Source organism: Polyodon spathula, chromosome 12 (genome assembly GCF_017654505.1).
Source record: "Polyodon spathula isolate WHYD16114869_AA chromosome 12, ASM1765450v1, whole genome shotgun sequence".
Classification (NCBI taxonomy): Eukaryota; Metazoa; Chordata; class Actinopteri; order Acipenseriformes; family Polyodontidae; genus Polyodon; species Polyodon spathula.
The window spans coordinates 41,619,667-41,638,388 of record NC_054545.1 but is presented as its reverse complement, the minus strand read 5'-3'; the positions used below and the strand labels follow the sequence as shown (position 1 = coordinate 41,638,388).

The 18,722-nt window shown below is 39.6% G+C and overlaps 1 protein-coding gene across 1 annotated transcript in view; it reads left to right on the top strand.

Moving 5' to 3' along the window:
- The window catches only part of lrp2b (low density lipoprotein receptor-related protein 2b), an 88,001-nt gene that overhangs the window by 6,264 nt on the left and 63,015 nt on the right, over positions 1–18,722 (top strand). Inside the window, exons 7-24 of the mRNA XM_041267097.1 lie at positions 2,137–2,253; positions 3,061–3,204; positions 3,852–3,968; positions 4,839–4,967; positions 5,273–5,442; positions 6,364–6,587; positions 6,909–7,115; positions 7,454–7,656; positions 8,291–8,431; positions 9,286–9,489; positions 10,506–10,698; positions 11,085–11,210; positions 11,546–11,682; positions 13,384–13,521; positions 13,888–14,169; positions 14,755–14,994; positions 16,187–16,306; positions 18,202–18,318. Coding sequence (XP_041123031.1) covers positions 2,137–2,253; positions 3,061–3,204; positions 3,852–3,968; positions 4,839–4,967; positions 5,273–5,442; positions 6,364–6,587; positions 6,909–7,115; positions 7,454–7,656; positions 8,291–8,431; positions 9,286–9,489; positions 10,506–10,698; positions 11,085–11,210; positions 11,546–11,682; positions 13,384–13,521; positions 13,888–14,169; positions 14,755–14,994; positions 16,187–16,306; positions 18,202–18,318 — 3,009 coding nt within the window. The remainder of the gene's footprint in view (positions 1–2,136; positions 2,254–3,060; positions 3,205–3,851; positions 3,969–4,838; positions 4,968–5,272; positions 5,443–6,363; positions 6,588–6,908; positions 7,116–7,453; positions 7,657–8,290; positions 8,432–9,285; positions 9,490–10,505; positions 10,699–11,084; positions 11,211–11,545; positions 11,683–13,383; positions 13,522–13,887; positions 14,170–14,754; positions 14,995–16,186; positions 16,307–18,201; positions 18,319–18,722) is intronic.

Here is an 18,722-nt window from a genome sequence, read left to right as displayed (position 1 = left end):
TGTTCTTTCAAACGTGCCACCTTTTCTGAAGGACGACCTGTATAGACCCCACAGCCATCCACCCCATCCCCCTGGGCTGCAAGGAGCAGCCCCTCTGTCACTTCCTGTTCTTCTGACGCCAGATCACAATCCACCTGGCAGGGCAAGACGTGGTTGAGAGTAGTTTGGAGCCTGGAGGTGCCTCAAGGAGCTGGGCACCAGAAAAGAGGTGCCCCAAACTCAAGAAGGGTGTCAAAACATCAGCTCCAGCACCGTACCCCTCCAAGTCCACCTCCCCTCGGGACCCTCTAAGGGGCCTGCAGGCGGGGTAAAAAAGTACCCCCCCCCACCACCACCACCACCCGGGAGTGCGCAGAAGAAGAAAGCTGCTGACGGGGCTAAAGCAACATCTGCTCCTCTCCCCAAAACAACCAAAGGGGAAATGGGCGCCTGAAGAGGCTGAACCTTCTGTGCCACCCATTAGCGCCAAAAACAGGTAACCCTCTCGACTGAAAATTGCTCTGGGTGTCCCTGCCGGCACGGGGCAACACAACCTCCACATTCCCACACCAGTCTAGTGTCCCCCATAGGGTTCCCTGAGAAGGAAGACGCCCTTGCTTCCGGCCGTTCCGTAAGGAGTCTTCTGCTCCGGTGCCCAAAAAACAAACAACCCCCTCAAAGGGACTTTCGCCAATGTATCCCGTCCATACCGACCCCCGGTCACAAAGACGGTTTCGACCTTTGGTGCTGGTCACGGTAGTTTGCTAGCCCGGAGTGGTTTAAGCCGGTGACCTCAACCGTGAGAAAACGGCCAGTGCTCGGGACCCACCAGGCAGGGGCCTCCCCCCGGGCCTCACCCCGTCCAGGGCCACGTTTTTTTTTTTTGGGGGGGGTGCTTTCCTCAGTGGGTTACAAATCCCCGAGCTTCTGTGCTGGCCCCCCCCCCCCCCCGGAGGAGGACTGGGGGGGTGGCCGGGCACCCGCCCCCGCGGGGGAAGGGAAACTCCTGTGGCCGGGGTTAGCCGCCTCGTGCTAGGGGCCTTTCGCGCTTGGCCCCAGAACCCCCGAACACCTTTCCCTCCCCCGAGCCTGGAGCCTCCGATCACCAGGAGGAGTACTTTTTTTTGGAGTGCCCCTCGGACTCCTGCTGCAGAGGGGTAAAGCCTCCCCTCAAGGAAAAGAAGACGGCCAAGTGCTCTGGGAGAGTTTTGCAGGGGGCAACAAAGCTCACCACCACACCATCTAGTGGTGGGTTAGAGGGTGTCCCTGAGAAGGAGACGCCCTTGCTGGAGCGCCGTGTGAGTAGGGGCAGCTCAAAAAAAATGCCCCAATTTTTTTTTTGGGTGACCGGCAACAGGGGTAGTGGATCCCCCAGGCCCCACCCTACCCCCTCCCCGAGCCGGATTTTTATTTTTTTTTTTATTCCGGGGCAGTGTGTCCTGCCCAGGCTTGAACCGCGCTGCTGCCCATCCCCCCCCCCCCCCACCCCCCCCCCATTTGTGTCTACGCACCAGGTTCTGTGGTCACACAGGACGGATCGAACTTTGTGTTCACGTGGAGATCAGCCTCCTGAGGGTCTGGTTTTGGTGGCGGTCACCAAGGGGGCAAAGGAGGGCCCCCGAAGCTGCTCCCCCCCACCCCAACCCCCCCACTGATAAGAGTCCTGAACCCTGTCTCACTATGTAGGGAGCGGAATCCGTGCCACTGACCGCCACTCTTGAGAAAGAGGGAGGGGAAGAACCTGAATGGGCAGAAGGAGGTGGTGCCCTGCAGGTAGATACCCTCCCCATGAAAACTCAGGACGGGCCTGTGCCTCAGTCTGTTAAAGGGGGGCCCTCAGAGGGGACGGAACCATCTGGTTCAGCAGTAATTGCCGAACCCATGCCCGTCCCCTGGGGGTGGGATGGGGGAGGGGTCGGTAAAATAAAAAAAATCAAGCACAACTCACTCACCCAATAACGTGGGGGGGGAGTGTCAAAGGATACCTTGGGGAGAAGGAGGATGATGCAGAGTCTGTGTGTAGCGTGGACTCTGAGAGGTTGTCCTGCTCTCCCTTGGTAATTCTGCAGAGCTCCTTGAGTTCTTGGAATCATGTTATTATGTATGCTCTTAATAGTATCCTCCTTTGAAAAAGTGCTTTCTTGTTGTTATGTCCAGTGTACCAGAGCTGTGCTGGGAACCAGTTCACATGCTCCAGTGGGCGATGCATTACTCAGACCTGGGTGTGTGATGACTTCAACGACTGTGGAGATTACAGCGATGAAAGAGGATGCGGTAAGATATATCAGCTTAACAATAACACTTTGCTAATGTGATCTCAGATAAATGATTGTTGCTTTGTTACGTTATTTAAAGACAAATTAAATACAGTCTAGATTCATTAACCATTTTTAAAGACATCTAGGAGTAGCTCATTCTTTATGTTTGGAGAAAGTTTACACTCTCTGATATTCAGTTTCAAGTCTTCAAATCTTTCAAGCACTACTTTCTTCATGCCTATTAAACACTCAATAGTAAAAGAATACTAAATGAAACTTCAGTGATAAATAAATTAATCCACAAACATTTTGACTAGAAGTCTTCTTAAAAACAATTTTTAAGACATTTGTGTAAGGCCTCAGAATGAACCAAGGAGAGTTAGGTGATTCAAATAATAATTAAACACAATTTATTTATAAAACATCCAACAAAACTGGTTGCAAAAATAAATGGTACTGTTTCTTTAAATGTAATGAAAATATTTACCTGATTATCTGGGAGGGAACCAGTCTGCTGGATAAACTGGATCCTCCTGTTCCCCCTGCTGGTGGGAGAGGTGAACTTTTCAGTGCAGAGAGTTCATCTACCCTGCCACAACATTCAAAACCGTCGAAAGAAAGAAACACAAACACACCAATGCTACTTCCAAGCCACTAAAATAAAAGTTTCACTTGTTTATTTCTGATTTTTGGTAACTTTATTGGGTGTTTACTTCCTTTTGGAAAATAACATGCTAATGTAAGCCATTGGATTATCTTCTTTAGTATGATACTTCTAGTGGAATGTGTGAATTTCACCTTCTATCCGACTTTGCTATTTCAGATAGTGGATCCCGTGACTGCTACCCTGGGGAATGGCCCTGCCCTGATTCCACAGCATGTATTCCTGTCAGTAAGTTGTGCGATGGCCATTCTGACTGCCCACTGGGAACAGACGAGTCCAACACAGCTGCCCAATTAACATGCGGTGAGGAATCATCAGTACATGTTTTGTAGAATAATGTATGAGCTGGATTACAAGGAAATAATCACATTGATGGTTTGTGACATAACAAACACGTAGATCCGTAAGCATTTCATCAAAGCTTGTGCTAGGGTTTGTTGATGCATGGTCCAGACTGAAATTAGAAATACATTACAGTTAGCTGCTGCAAATGCCTTTACTTAAATTGTATTATGTGCTGATCCAATGTAAACAATACAATATTTTGACTGAATTTCAGGTAAATGGCTATTCTGTTTAGCTGAAATGTAATTTAATATTCCTTAAATAAATAAATGAATTAAAAGGTAAAGCTTAGAAGAAACCAAGGGTTGGCAAATGTTTGGAAAGCAAATGTTTGTGTAATTCTTTAAGTTTTACCTTAGGTGAAAGGTAGCTGTGCATAATTCTACATTTTACATGTAAATCCAGAATAAATCGTCATCATTTTAGCTAGGTAGTGACTTTTGTAGTCAGAAAATTTTCACAAACAATTACAAAATGGGCTGTAATAGATATATTCTCTTAGATATTGAACACAATCTTCTAAGTGTCCAGACGAGCACTGATGGGTCAAATGGACTCCTCTCGTATGTAAAGTTTATTATGTTCTTTTGTGTTTTTGTTCTCAGGTTTTGAGCATTGTTCTATTCTGAGCTGTGAGCATCGCTGCCATGCTTCTCCCCAGGGAGGAGCCTGCTATTGTCCAGATGGGTTCACACTAAGCAATGACAGCCGCACCTGTGTTGGTAAGGTCAACGACATGAGGTGTGGCGAGAGTTAAACAGTCCTGAAATTGCTGTGTCTCAAATTCTAGGTTTTAAGGAAAGAACCACGCTTTTTTTTCTTTTTTACAAAATCTGTATGTCATTTTTAAAAGTATTTTTTTGTCTTTTTAGTTTTTGTCTCCCATGATCTGACTATTGTGTGGTGTTCCACTGTATTGTACCACCTTAGTGTGAATGCCAAATGTTTCAAAACCCTCTTGGATAAATGCCAACTGCACCAAATCTGAGGATTATTTTTTAATATACTTGTTTATTCTGGGGGTAGCATCTAACTGTCAACTAGTCAAATAGAAACGAGAGTCGACCTAAGAAACTAGTGGTTAACTAATCGCATGTCACCTGATTGTAAAGTAATTGTGAAGCATGCTGTTTCAGATGGACATAAATTATGTTGCAGTTGCAAACCATTAAAATATAAGTGACATTTTAGAACATTAATAAATAGTCAAAAAAAATTCGAAGCAGTTTTAAAATACAATGTAGTGCAAAAACTGCAAAGCCGTACAAATAGAGAACCATATTTATTAATATGTCAACTACAATGGTCAACCGATTCAACTATTTTTACATCAACTATGCAACTAAAATGAATGCTCATTCTACTCCTAGTTTGTACTGTGTTTTGCTGTAATGGGTCAGTAACAGTGTGGTTTTGGGTGCCTTATGGCCTGTAGCTTAATTAGCACACAAGTGTGACCTTACAAAGCAATACCATTGCTTGGAGTATATCCTCTTATGGAAACATTTTGGTCAAATAACAATAGCATCCATTTTTTGTGGTTTTGGACTTTGCATCTGGTGCGTCTTTGATATACATACTTTCCTCTGTAGATTACAATGACTGTAGCATCTGGGGAGTCTGTGACCAGCTCTGTGAGGATCGGATAGGCACTCATCACTGCAGCTGTGGAAATGGCTATTTCCTGGAACAAGGCAGGCACTGCAAAGCCAACATCACTGGTAAGAAGAGCTGTAACAACACTGGGAATCATTCTGTTTTTATTCCAAAGTTTACAGTTTACATACAAATGTGTCTGTTTAATTTAGGGTTAAACATACTTTCTTTTTTACATTGTACTTGGAGTGCTGTGGTTAGTTCACTAAGAAGATGGCCATCATAAACACAGTACTCCAGGAACATTCATGGTTTCTCCTCCATTTATCTTTATCACAGTTCATGTTATTCCTGTAAAAGTCTATAAGGATGTGCTTTTTACCCATCAATTCTGTTGAGATGCAACATTCATCCCAGTTTCTCTGCCTAGTTGGTCTTCCAGAGTTTCTCTTTTCTAATGGACGGGACATCATGGTCGGTGACATCCACGGGAGAAATGTGAGAGTGCTGGTAGAGTCTCCAAGCAAGGGCCAGGCTATGGGGGTGGCTTACCATTGGGTGGCACAGCGCATCTTCTGGACTGACACATCGCAGAGGAAGGCAAGTAATCCCATTGAATGTGTATCTGAGTCCTATTTATCATTTCCAAGATAGTTAAAGCTGTTCATATTCTATTAAGTTTGTTATCTTTCATTCTCTATTTTGGTTTCTGCTCAGATTCTTATTTACCAGGATTACTAAATGTTCTTTTCCAACCGCTTCCATAACTATAAAACAGTGGTCAATGTCAATGGTGGTAAATGTAGAACTACTTAGAGAATTTCTTTTTAATTATTTGACAAACGTTTCGAATAGAAGTCACTGAAAAAATCAGCTGGTAAAAGTGTTTAAAAAACAAGATTGATTTGTGAGCCTGTTAAATGCTTATCTAAGCAGAAACAACAGTACAGCATCGTACAGAACACACATTATAGGATATAAAATGATAAGAAATTAAACATACAAAAATATATATTTTTAAGTACATGGCAGTACAAAATAATCCCAGTAAATCTTACCTAATACATACAACCATTACTTTATAGGTCTCACATTTTCCTATATGTTTATGTTAAACGCATATATGATTTCAATGGTATTTATTCGTGGAATTTGTTAAGAAAAATTGTACTTTTGTGGACAAATGTATGTTTCTTCTGGGAGTTTGAGTTCTTGTAAAAAAACAACAACAACAAAAAAAAAACGATTTAGAATACTTACTTTTTTTTTTAGGCAGTGACTCTTCCTGAGCATATTTTTAAAATATATATATTTCTACAGAAACAAAAATTTGGAAATGTTTGAAGTTTTTTTTTTTTTTTTAAGAAGTCAAATTCCCCAAAGCTCCACGCATTGGATTGCCAATAGCTGCCTTTCCTATGACACATTTTCATATGACTGTTAAATAGACCCTGACTTTTTAAAACAATATTGCTGTAATGTCTTAGGTTAACAATGAATCCAATATTATTTCTTCCCTAGGTGTTCTCTGTCAAGTTTGATGGTACAGATGTGAAAGAGGTGTTGTCGGTGTCGGTTGACAGCCCTGAGAACATTGCTGTTGACTGGATTAATTACAAGCTGTACGTTGTAGAAAGCACTGTGAATAGGATTGATATCTGTGATCTGGATGGAGGCAACAGACTAACTGTGATAGCTGAGAACCTTAAGAACCCTCATGGACTGGCCTTGGACCCTACTGTTGGGTAGGTTGGTAGGACAAGTATTTTCCCACAATACAACCAGTGCATACATCCTATACATCGCCTAGCTGTTAAATCCCCATGCGCAGCATAACTGACAAATAAACACAATAAACCCACCAAATTATTTATAAGAAATAAACTATTTAGATGGCATTGTATCCCTCCTGTGTACATCCCATGCATTGAACATACAGCGCAATTCTAATGTTAAACAACAACACAGTGTGTTTAATACCAGTTAATGAACATGCTTTTTGTTTACAAAACAAAATGTATGTATGTATGTATTTATTTATTTATTTATTTAAAACTTATTTGCAGGTACATGTTCTTCAGTGATATTAGTAATTTTAACAATGAGCCCAAACTGGAACGAGCCTACATGGATGGCAGTAATAGAATAGATCTGGTAAAGACTAAACTGGGAGCCCCTTCAGGAATATCTCTAGATCTCATCACCAAGAGAGTCTACTGGGTGGACAGTCACTTTGACTACATTGAAACGGTCACCTATGCTGGATTAGACAGGTAAGACTACAACATTTACAGAGCCATTCCCTTAGGACAAAGTACAAATAGATTCATCCAAAAACTGGCTTTTAGTAGCCATGTGGAGAGTGCTCAGCGGGACTGGGTCAGTAAAAGACAATGGACGTCTAAAGCCATTCCATGCAGAGAGGCAACTATGTAATAATTCTGGCAATTCTGAAACACATGTTCTGCAGAATATATTAGAATCGTTGACATTATTGATGAGTTTAGAGACATCAAAATATGTCTCAAAATAAAAGGGAAAACCAGAGTTGTTAGAGCCTAGATAATCCGAACCACACCACTGTGCCTAAAAGCTCAACTCTTCATTTCAGGAAAATGGTTCTCAGTGGGGGGAATGATGTACCTCACCCTTTTGGCTTGGCAGTGTTTGAGAACAACATCTACTTCACTGACTGGACAAAAATGGGCATCATCCGAGCAAACCGTTTCAATGGGAGTAATCCCACTCTGCTATACCGCTCCGCAGAACACCCAGGACATATAGTCATTAAACATGCAGTCCTGCAGCCACTGGGTAAGTAGATAAATCATTTTATAAATAATAATATTGTACCATGAAGTGTATTGAATTACAAAACTAGTAGTCGTTTTAATTGTATTTACAGTCATAAAAAAATATTGATGTAGCATTAGCATATGTATAGCAGAATTGCAGTACTGGGGATAGTAGGGCAAAACATCCCTTTTTGAATGTGAATGGTTAATATTGTTAAATTAGCACATTTCAGTTAATAATATTCGGTTTACAATTAAAACTAGCAATATATAAAGGTTAATCACTACATTTGTAGTGACCTGCTTTTTTGTTGGGGGAGTACAATTCCAGTATAGAGAGCATACACTTGTCTTTAAAAGGTCTGCCATTTGCAGTCTGCATCACTAAGCTTAAACTAACAACTGAGCAAAGTATCTTTAAGTTGGCATATGTTAAAACAAAAGTTCAACTTTGTTTCAATTTAAAAATTAAAAGCTGTCCATTTTTTTTCCTACTGGGTCACAGTTAGCAATATTTAAATATTAGTTTCTAAATAGACGCATTACAATATAAAATTAAGAGACGTTATAATAATATAAGGTAGCCCAATTACTATGAGTTTCGGAACATTGGTTGTGTTTTTTCACTACTCTTCTTCTCTTATACAATGAAGTGATGAATCCTTGTGGGAGACACAATGGGGGCTGCCAGCAGATCTGCGTTCTGAGCCACAGTTCAGACAACGACGGGCTGGGCTATCGCTGCAAGTGTAAGATGGGATATGACCTCCAGACAGATGGGAGGACCTGCTTCAGTAAGTAATGACCTAAAGCATCCCGAGGCTTAGCCCATGAGCTGCTGTTGCTCAGGTAATGCAATGCTTTTCTAGGGTCAAAATTCAAGAGCTTTACTTATTTTGGTGATGATTCACAGCAAGTAAAAAACACAGCTGTTATTTTTTCACAATATTGTACTGAAGACTTAATGCAAGGGGGGGGGTCTCTACTGACAACAACAAGGTGCAAAGTATGGCAGCTTATATAAATTTCTATCACACTGTATCCAGTTTCCTTGTCCCTCACCAAAATTCACAAGCACCAACATTTCATCTTTTATTTAAATAAGTAATTAATGGTTTCCACATTTTAATAAAGCAATTTAGCTTTCCTGTATACTCTTGTGAAATATGTACATGTTTCTATATTATATATTTATTTATGTGTATTAAAAATGTATATGTATACCTATATCTATGTTATTATTTACAATCTGTTCTTTTACATTCTGGAAAATTTGTATTAAAAAATTGAAACATTTTAGTATTGTGGTAAAGTTTAATAAAAAAAAAAAAAACTGATTTATGGTATGTAGAAAAACTTCTTGTGTTCTCAAGATACATTTAAAAATGTACATATGACATACAGATGGACAGATGTACAGATAGACGTCCATATAGCCCCACCATCTGATAATTCAAATAAAGTGTGCTAAAAGATGTTAATACCAAGTTTCATCACAATTGAATAAAGGGATTTCCATATTTAAGAAAAATGTAAAGTGTGACATGTGGTTTATACGTACAGATGTGTTTCCTCCCCTGGGGAAGGCTTATAAGAGAGCTCAATAGTGAGAGATAGAGAGAATGTAATATTTCATTGATTTTGGTAGAACTGGCCCAGTTTCTCCTGCTGGCCTCCGGGACAGCGGTACGAGGGATCCCTCTCAACATCTCCCTGCAGGAGGATGTCATTCTGCCGATAAGCGCCACTCCTTCCTACTTCACTGGATTGGACTATGACGGAGCACTGGACACCATCTACTTTAATGACTTGTATAAACCCCTGCTTTACAAAGCCAAGGTTGATGGAACAGGTAAGGGGTATAAAGAACGAGCATGAGATAAGAACAACATATATTGTCTAAAAAGATTTTGGCTTAAAGATTACTCAACTCCATGTCAGGGAAGCATTGCACAGTGTTTTCAACAGCGTTGTACCAAGTTTGGCTAAAATGCTACATGAGCATACACACTGTACCTCATAGTGACATATATAATCATGGCATTGTCATATTTTAATGTTCTTCCATATCTTTAAAGAGTAAGTAGCGGGATTCCGAAAAAAGGGTTATACGTCCCCACGTGTTGCTACAACTGTTTAAATAACGTACCTGTGATTTTCTTTTCATTGTTAACATCCTGACATCCTGATCTTTTCAAAATGTCCGCTCTAGTGCACCAACAGTGCAAGGATTATTGCCCACATAGTCATACAGGTAGCCCAGCAATAACAATCTATGAAAAGCCAAAGCAATTGTTATTTATTTATTTATTTAGCTAAACACTCTTCCTGCTCTTATTTAGACCACAGATTTCAAACCCCACAGCACTAGAGCTTTGAAACAGACTTTAAAGTTATAAGTTATCAGGAGGTCCCCGGTTCAAATCCTGGCTCAATCACCGACTCACTGTGTGACCCTGAGGAAGTCACTTGATCTCCTTATGCTCCATATGTCTTTTGGGTGAGGCGTTGTTGTAAGTGACTCTGCAGCTGATGCTCAGTTCACACATTGTATTCTCTGTAAGTCGCCTTGTATAAAGATGTCTGCTAAGAAAACAAATAATAATAAAATATTTTTCAGAACCCTGCTAACAAGATACATTATATACAATTTTATTATACTATACATCTATGTTCCTGCATTTTGGTGGCAGTAAATTCCATGTACTTGGATACTCCAAATGCCCATCTGCCTGCCTCCCTCTTTACAATACCAGATCACTCTTACAACCTGTTACCATAAAGTCTTTATATTATTAAAGAGTTCAAATACTCTTGACACATGTTAGATGAGTGATAGATGTACCCAAAATATGTGTGTGCTTGTAGGGATGGAGGTGGTGTCAGGTCACAGAGTTGACGGGATCGAAGCCATGACCTTTGATTGGATCTCCAAGATCTTGTACTGGACATCTAAGACTTACAGGGCCATCACTGCTTTCAAAGTGACGGACAAGTCGAGACGGGACATCATTCAAAACCTCAACAACCCCAGAGGGATAGTGGTGCACCCTGCAATTGGGTAAGAATACTGTTAATCACTGATGGCTGATCCAAATACTAGCTGTGTTCAGTGTTTCTATTATTGTGCTCATTGACACAGCTATCATCTCCCCCCATTCCCCATTCTGAATGCACAGAGATTGATCAGATCAGTAGTCATTCCAGTGGTCCTCGATTACCATGGGCAGGTGTAATTGAGGATACAGATGCTGCAGTACTAACTATGCCCTAACAATCATGAACCATCAAATCAAGCCAAGTGAGTGACGCATCACATGGTTAATCTCCTGTGTATATAATTGCCTACAACTTGTATACCCTGCTCCTAGGTTTTGCTTGTCATCTGATTATTTTCCCCAGGAGTAAATGCCAAGTTTATTCTTTCTAATGCGTCTCTCTCTGCAGTTACCTGTTTTGGACAGATTGGTATCGTCCTGCTGTGATCATGAGATCCTGGTGTGATGGATCTCATGCAATTCCCATTGTGAATACCACCCTGGGCTGGCCAAATGGACTAGCTGTGGACTATAAGTATGTCATTTATCAACTGACATTATTTTTTGTTCTGGGGCTAGTTGGTGCAGTGTGTTAATTAACTAGTTGTTTATCTCTGGAGGGCCAAGAAATTAGATTGATGATCAAATTCAGTGGACTGTATTATTCATATCACAAGACCACCACATATTCAGCACAATCTGGACTATTCATGAAAAAAGTTATATCGAATTGGATGGTTAGGGAAATTGATAAGCTCCCTGTCACTGCTTATGTAATTCATGCTCTGTGGATGCAGTCTAAACCGAAGTAAATGCTAGTTATCAACACAAAAAAGGTATTTGACTACTTCTCTCTATCCTCTTCAATAGGGTCTATCCTCACAGGTTGTACTGGGTTGATGTTCTCTTTGACACCATTGAACACAGTAATACTGATGGCTTGGACAGAAAGAAATTTTCAAATATCGGGCAGATCACTCATCCTTTTAGCCTGACAGTCCACACAGGTGAGTGATATTGGAAAAGCCTCCAATCAAACACAATCTGACATCATGGATCAGAGGGGTTAACCCGATCACCCATATGTGGTGGTTCAATATATGGTTGTCAGAGTCAATTTAAAAGCTATCAGAAGAAGCTAGAATATCATTTAAAATAAGCTGTTTCTGACTGATAAAAGCAAATTACATATTTCATATGGTGTTATCACAGGGAAGATATTCCACAATCTTGCAAGAGATGAGGTGTACCGTTTTTCATTTAAATGCAAAGACTGCCTCATCCATATTGGTATGTTTAAGTGGCTTAGACCAAAGCTCTCTGCATCTCTGGTGAAGTTGGGTACACCTAGACACTTGATAGAATTGTGTGTCCTCAGAATTTTTGTATCCCCAGTTTTGCTGCCCAATTCAAAATGCATAATTTGAATGTTGCCTCAGCCCACTTTCCGATCATTTTCCATTGTCAAAGCAATCGCCTCTATTCACCCAGCTTGCAGGAATGGAAATAACTCCTGCTGCATAGCAGTTTGATCCATTCCTGGTTTTACTATGCGTTTAACAAGACACACTTGTGATTGTTACCCATACACTGTGGCTACTCAAGCTTGCAGTAAAACCTGGAACTGGTGAAATTGCTATGTAACAGGAGTCTTATTTCCATTCCTGGCTTGACAAGCCTCCTCCTGGACTCATCTGGGCCTGACCAGGATGAGCCATTGAAGTGAGAGGAAGCAAACAATCCACAGACAATTTTCTTTCTCTGTTGAGATGGATAGCCGTGTGTTGTCTACCCATATCGTCCGATACCAATAGGATACCGATAATAATAGATAGTGCAGTTAATAAATATAGGCATAGGGCCTATATTTAAACTGTTTTATAATTGTAAATCTTAAAAAATGAACAGTTTACTTGTTGTATTTATGACAATAATGAACAGGTACTGTTTACTTGTTGCATTTACTTCAGAAAATGAGTATAAAGAATAATGTAGTATTATATTGTGTGCTTGACAGCAATTTCTACATTTAAGTTTACAACATAGTCACACAAAAATAACATTTTGCATTTGTAATAGTAAAAACACTTCTGTAGAAAAAAATCTATAATGTGACATTAACTTTTATAGCCACTTGCTGTCAAACATTACGTATTATAATTTCTACCTATACTGTACAGTAAATGTAACTTTTGTTAAATTCTTATTTTAAGCATGTACTACTTAAAAATGCAGCACAACTTAAACTATTCACTTAATCAAAAAAAAAAGCTGTCAGAAAAATATTAAATTTCCAGTTACAAAATTCAGTCAAACTTGAATTTTAACAAAAGATGTCACAGTAATCAATTTCTGCTTCAAAATGCCACCAAATACACCCACAACCAATGCAGATTAAGCAAGATTAGCAAAAATTACAAAAAGTCATTTTGAAGTACATTATGTAATAATAATAATAATAATAATAATAATAATAATAATAATAATAATAACGACCCAGCAGTTTGTGCCAACTAAGAGGACACCCTTTATTCCCTTATATCGGTGCCTTGCTGATAGGCTACCGATTATTGGTGCACAACCTAATTTTTGTCATTTCAAAATGAATCAAGTGCAATAAATCCAATGACAAAACTTTTTCAATACTACAGCGTCCGTCAGTGCAAATATTCGTAAATGATGTCACTCTTCTTTGCTTTACACTCTAGACCACCTTTATGTATCTGACTGGAGAACTGAGTCTGTGTACCGACTGAGGAAGAGGGATGGCGGGGACATTGCCCTCATTCGCAGGGGGATCATGTATATCACGACAGTGAAGCTTTATGATCCTAGCCTTCAAAGCAGTGAGTAAAATAATAAACTATGACTGGTGTAGTTCACTAGGACTGAAGTTAAAGGACAACTTGGTTGTGTAGGAAAAAAATATTACATTGCCTTAACTAATGTATTCTTCTAGTTGTTTATATCCTTTTCTGTTTCAGTCATTGTAAATCTAAAAGTAGACATTAATTAAGATAACTTATATTTCATTCCCATACCAAATCCTATTGGGAGTGAATACACATTTTGGATTCAGATTGATGAAATCTTTATAGTACTAAATCTGTACAGAATCCTACTCAGGCAGTACCAGTATATAGGTTCACAGTTAGGTATTGTCTGTGTAGGCTACAGGCTAAAGGAAACTTTACTTGTGTTTTGACTGTTAGGCATTATCAACCAGTGCAACGGTACCTTTACTCCCAATGGGCAGTGCAGTCATTTCTGTTTCCCCGTCCCCCTTGGTCGGGTGTGTGGCTGTCCCTATGGCATGAAACTCGGACAAAACCAGCGGGACTGCGTTCCTGATGACTCCACCGAGCCTCCGGAACAGAGCTGTGGCTCATTAGCATTCTCCTGTGATGAGGGCCGCTGTGTCCCAAACTGGTACAAGTGCGATGGAATCAAAGACTGCCTGGATAACACTGATGAGGCCAATTGCACTTCTCATGGTGAGTTGAGAGAAACTAGCAACGCATAAAGCTCCAGTGATCCACAGTCATGTTCAATCGTATATTACAATTGCATTGTATTGCTGTCTATTTACTAAATCCTTCTACAGTTCAGTCTTTTGTCCACTTTTCAGAAAGTAGAATGGTCCTCGCTGAAAAGTCTTTGCTTCAGGAACAAAAGTTTCCTCCCCAATGTTCTTGCTAGTTTAGACTTCAGTTTACACTTTTCTAATGTCTTCCTTGGAAACCTGTGTGCCACTACAGCACTCATATATAACCAGTGAACAATTTGTCAATTTGTTCTTGTTTTTTGGAGTTTATTTTCTTTTTACTCAAACTGTTCTAATTTTTTTTTTATAATGATTGGTAGTTGGTCGTTGTTAGAAAGATAATTAAACAGAGGTTTGACACATTTGGGGCTGTAAATATAGATTGTCGCCTTAATACCGAATACAAGGTCGGACTTCATATTAGGTGACTTTACGATATTGTCTACAGGAGTAAACTATAAAAGGTGGCCTCAGTTGTGAAGTGGTCATTTTACTAAGGCACATCCTCATTGTGTTTATCAATGTTACCCCGCAGGAGAAACATGTTCCCCAACAGCATTCACATGTGAGAACCGGCGATGCCTCCCTCAATACTGGCGCTGCGACGGAGAGGACGACTGTGGGGATGGCAGCGATGAAGCTAACTGCCCCACGAAGGGGCCCGCTAACTGTAGAGATGGCTACTTCACCTGTGACAATGGCTACTGCATCCCAAACTACTGGCTGTGTGACACCAACAATGACTGTGAGGACAGCTCAGACGAAAAAAACTGCAGTAAGTTGTAATGAATTAGCATCTCAGCTTAGTGATTTGAATGGAAAGGCAAGGGCTGAATGCAAACTTCTAACCATACGATTCAAAGACGAAAGTCTTACTATTCAACAAAAAAAAGTATGCGTCTTCTGCTGATGTCAGTAAAAGACTCGGAGGAACATAGTCAGAATGTCCTGTATGCTGTCTTGACGAGTAAATAGCTTCAAAATAGCTGGTTATTTGAATCAATTATTTCCAAGGATCCATTTTTCTGATTAGCACTAGAAGCACTTATATAAAATATTTGTTGCTTGTTTTTGTTTGTTTTTGTTTTTTCTTTATTAGAACTCTGCTGCTTCCTAATCACTTCCTGTGCATTTTCACCCCAGGAAGCAGCAGTTTCAGCTCTTTAAGTGGGGTTGGCAGAGATGAAAGTTAACATTGTGTGAGAGACATTATTAGTTTTTAAGGTTCGTAGCCCCGTTTAAAATAGGTCCAGTCACAAACATTGTAGTTTTTAGGCACTTTGGTGCCGTTTTTATTATTTACAGAAAATAAAAGTCAACTGAAAACAAAACAAAACAAAAATCTAACTCACACACATGGAGTACTAACTAAAATTCCTACACTAACAAACCGGACAGCTAAGCTGTATGGCAGTCATCAACATAAACGGTACAACACAAACAAAAAGGTTTACACTCTACCTTTTTTACACCACACAGGAGTGACAGCCTCTCTTCACACAAACTGGAGACTGCCCAGAACAAACTTTTTGCCTGGTTTAAATACCCGCCTGCTTATTACAGGCAGGTGGCACCAATTAAACTATAAACCAGGTATCAGGGATCCTCCCTGCTACAGTTGCCATATAATTTGAGTGGAATGCGGAAAGCTTAGGATTCGCCAGACAAACTCAGATCGGTCAAGGCAAATTTTGAGAAAAATCAGGAGATATCAATATAAGAGCAACAGAACCCAAAAAACATTGCAAATGTAAAATAGGCAAGGGATGTTTATGTGAAGGCCCAGTCCTCGATTTCCTCATTCCAAAATGTAATTCAGTGACCTTTCAACTCTGCTGGATTCATGTATAGAATAGTACAGAGCCATACAAGACATTTTTTAAGGAGAGAAAACATCCCTTCGGTGAAGCATAAATGGGCTGGAGGTTGGTCTCACATTGCAAGTTTTTCTTACACTTATCTGACAGGTTCCTCCAGCACATGCCGCCCTGACCAGTTCCTGTGCCCAGATCACCGCTGCATCTCCAATGCCTATGTCTGTGATGGAGACCTGGACTGTGCGGATGGCGTAGATGAAAAGGACTGTGGTAAGGCAGTGTAATTTATACCTTTCACATTATCTCAAATCATATCTCTCTATAATTCTTCAGAAAAGCAAGACTTTTCTTTTAAAGTTGTGGTATTTAGCAGCTCAAGCAATTAATTATGTACCATACTGTAGCACGCCCGAACCAGGGGGATAAGGGCAGTGATAATTTGGGTAACACTCAATTATACAAGTTCGAGCGGCCACACTAATTCGGGGTATTGACACTTCAAATAGCTTCAATACAGATTTGTTTAGGTCAAGAAGAAAGTCATATGTGGGGAAGCAAGAAAACCAGTCAAAAACCCAAATAAAAGCTAAATGTTTTATTTAAAAAATATTACTCAACACACTTTTAAAATCCTCAATATAAACTGGACTATTACACAGATTACAGAAATTCATAAATAGAAAATCATAAATAGTTAGCAGTACACCTTCATACAGTTAGTTTACTTCAAACCACAAGTAAAAATGTACTCCTCTGTACTAACTACAGAGTATTGCAGAGAGATGGTTTAGCAATGGATTATTGAGTATACAGAAATTAACACTGAAACAACCATATTTATATGCATACGGACAAACTATTGAATATATGTCATAGTTTTATTCAGGAACGTCATATAAAGCATCTACACATCTGAAACATCGTAAATAAACGGACATTTGAACAGAAATGTGTTTATATACAGACATATTACATAAAGCGCAATCTCAAAAAACAAATGAAATACATATTTGAAAATAAATGTGTGTATTTACAGGTATATCATGTACATACAAAACTGTACAACTGAAACAATGTAAATAAGTATCTTTTTTTTAATAAATCGGTTTATATTGCCTACATAACAAAGCACTTATAATATATACAACCGAAGCTATGTGTTTATACACAGGCATACTATAATCAAAATGACATGAATAAATAAACATTTGAACAGAATGGGTTTCATTTACAATCGTTTACAAAGTCTAAGTGCTGCACAAATCATGTAGATCCTGCGCTTTTCAACATATGCAGTGCACTTTTCACAGTCTGTCTTTGTGCATTTGGCACAGCTATCAACAGTAACCCAGGCTTCTGCACCAAATGCTCCATTGGCATATACTAGTGCAATGAAAGCTTCTAATTCCTCCAAGGACATTGACCAGGAATCAACTATGAATGTATAAAATCATAATTCAACCATGGTAAGATAGATGTGTGTGTGTGTGTGTGTGTGTGTGTGTGTGTGTGTATGTTTACGGATTTATTTGTAACTGTAATATTTGTAATATAACATTGAAAAACCTGAACCTAATTTGAATACATTTGAACTAATTTTATCTTATACAGACACACCAATAGTGCTGCCCTTTTTTGTTGTTTTGATGCAGATTAATTAGCATATTAACAAGTGTTAATATAGTTTTATGGGGGGGGGGGGTTGAAATTTGCCATGACAGAGGTTCTCTTGATCCCGTGCACTGAGCTTACAGACACAGCTTGTATCTCTGTCGTTAGCTCTCCCTATAGTTTGCTCTCTTACCAGTTAATTTAAATGATTTTTATACAAGTGGCTTCACCTGGGTGCTATACAGATCAACACTGGGGGATGTTATCTCAGCATTTCAAGGGGCGGGTGACAAAAACAATTCTAAAACCAAACATATGAAATCAATCTTCACACAAAATACATAAATTAGTGACATTTATCCAACCTATAATAAATAATAAATACAAAAGTTCACACCCCTTACAATACCTTTGGAGCTGTGTTCCAGACACAATTGAATCCAACATGTTAATGTTTTATCGCCCTTTTCTGAGGACATCTTTCTGCCATCACTTTGTAAATCAGCTATTTATTTTTTTTTTTTTATTATTATTATTTTTTTTCTCCCTAACAGAGTTCAGCTGCACAGCAAACCAGTTTGCCTGTGCTAGTGGAGATCAGTGTATCACAAATAATTACAGGTGTGATGGCGTCTTCGACTGCAGAGATCATTCCGATGAAGTAGGATGTCGTAAGTAAAGCCTGGGTGGAATTCTCAAATAGAAGGGTATTGCAGTGAGCTCTTTGTAATAACAAGTAATAACACAATGCTCTTTGATTTAAATCATCTGAATTCCATATAGAAAACAGATGCCATTATGTGAACGTATATGTTATGGGCAAAAACTCTGAGTAAAGCTCAAAATAAAAATTTAGGTAAGTTATTTCAGGCTTTGCCCAGGCAAGCTGCAGGCTGCCCACTGCTTCTCCTATCACTCCCTCTGTTCTTCCATTCCTGTTCTGAGTAACAGGCAGACCTTCGTAACAAGGAACATCGGAACAAAATTTAACATGAGAAACCCCATTGACACTTGTGTATAAAACGGACAGTATTATTAATAACTGTGGCAGGGCGGCTTTATGGTGACGTCCCCA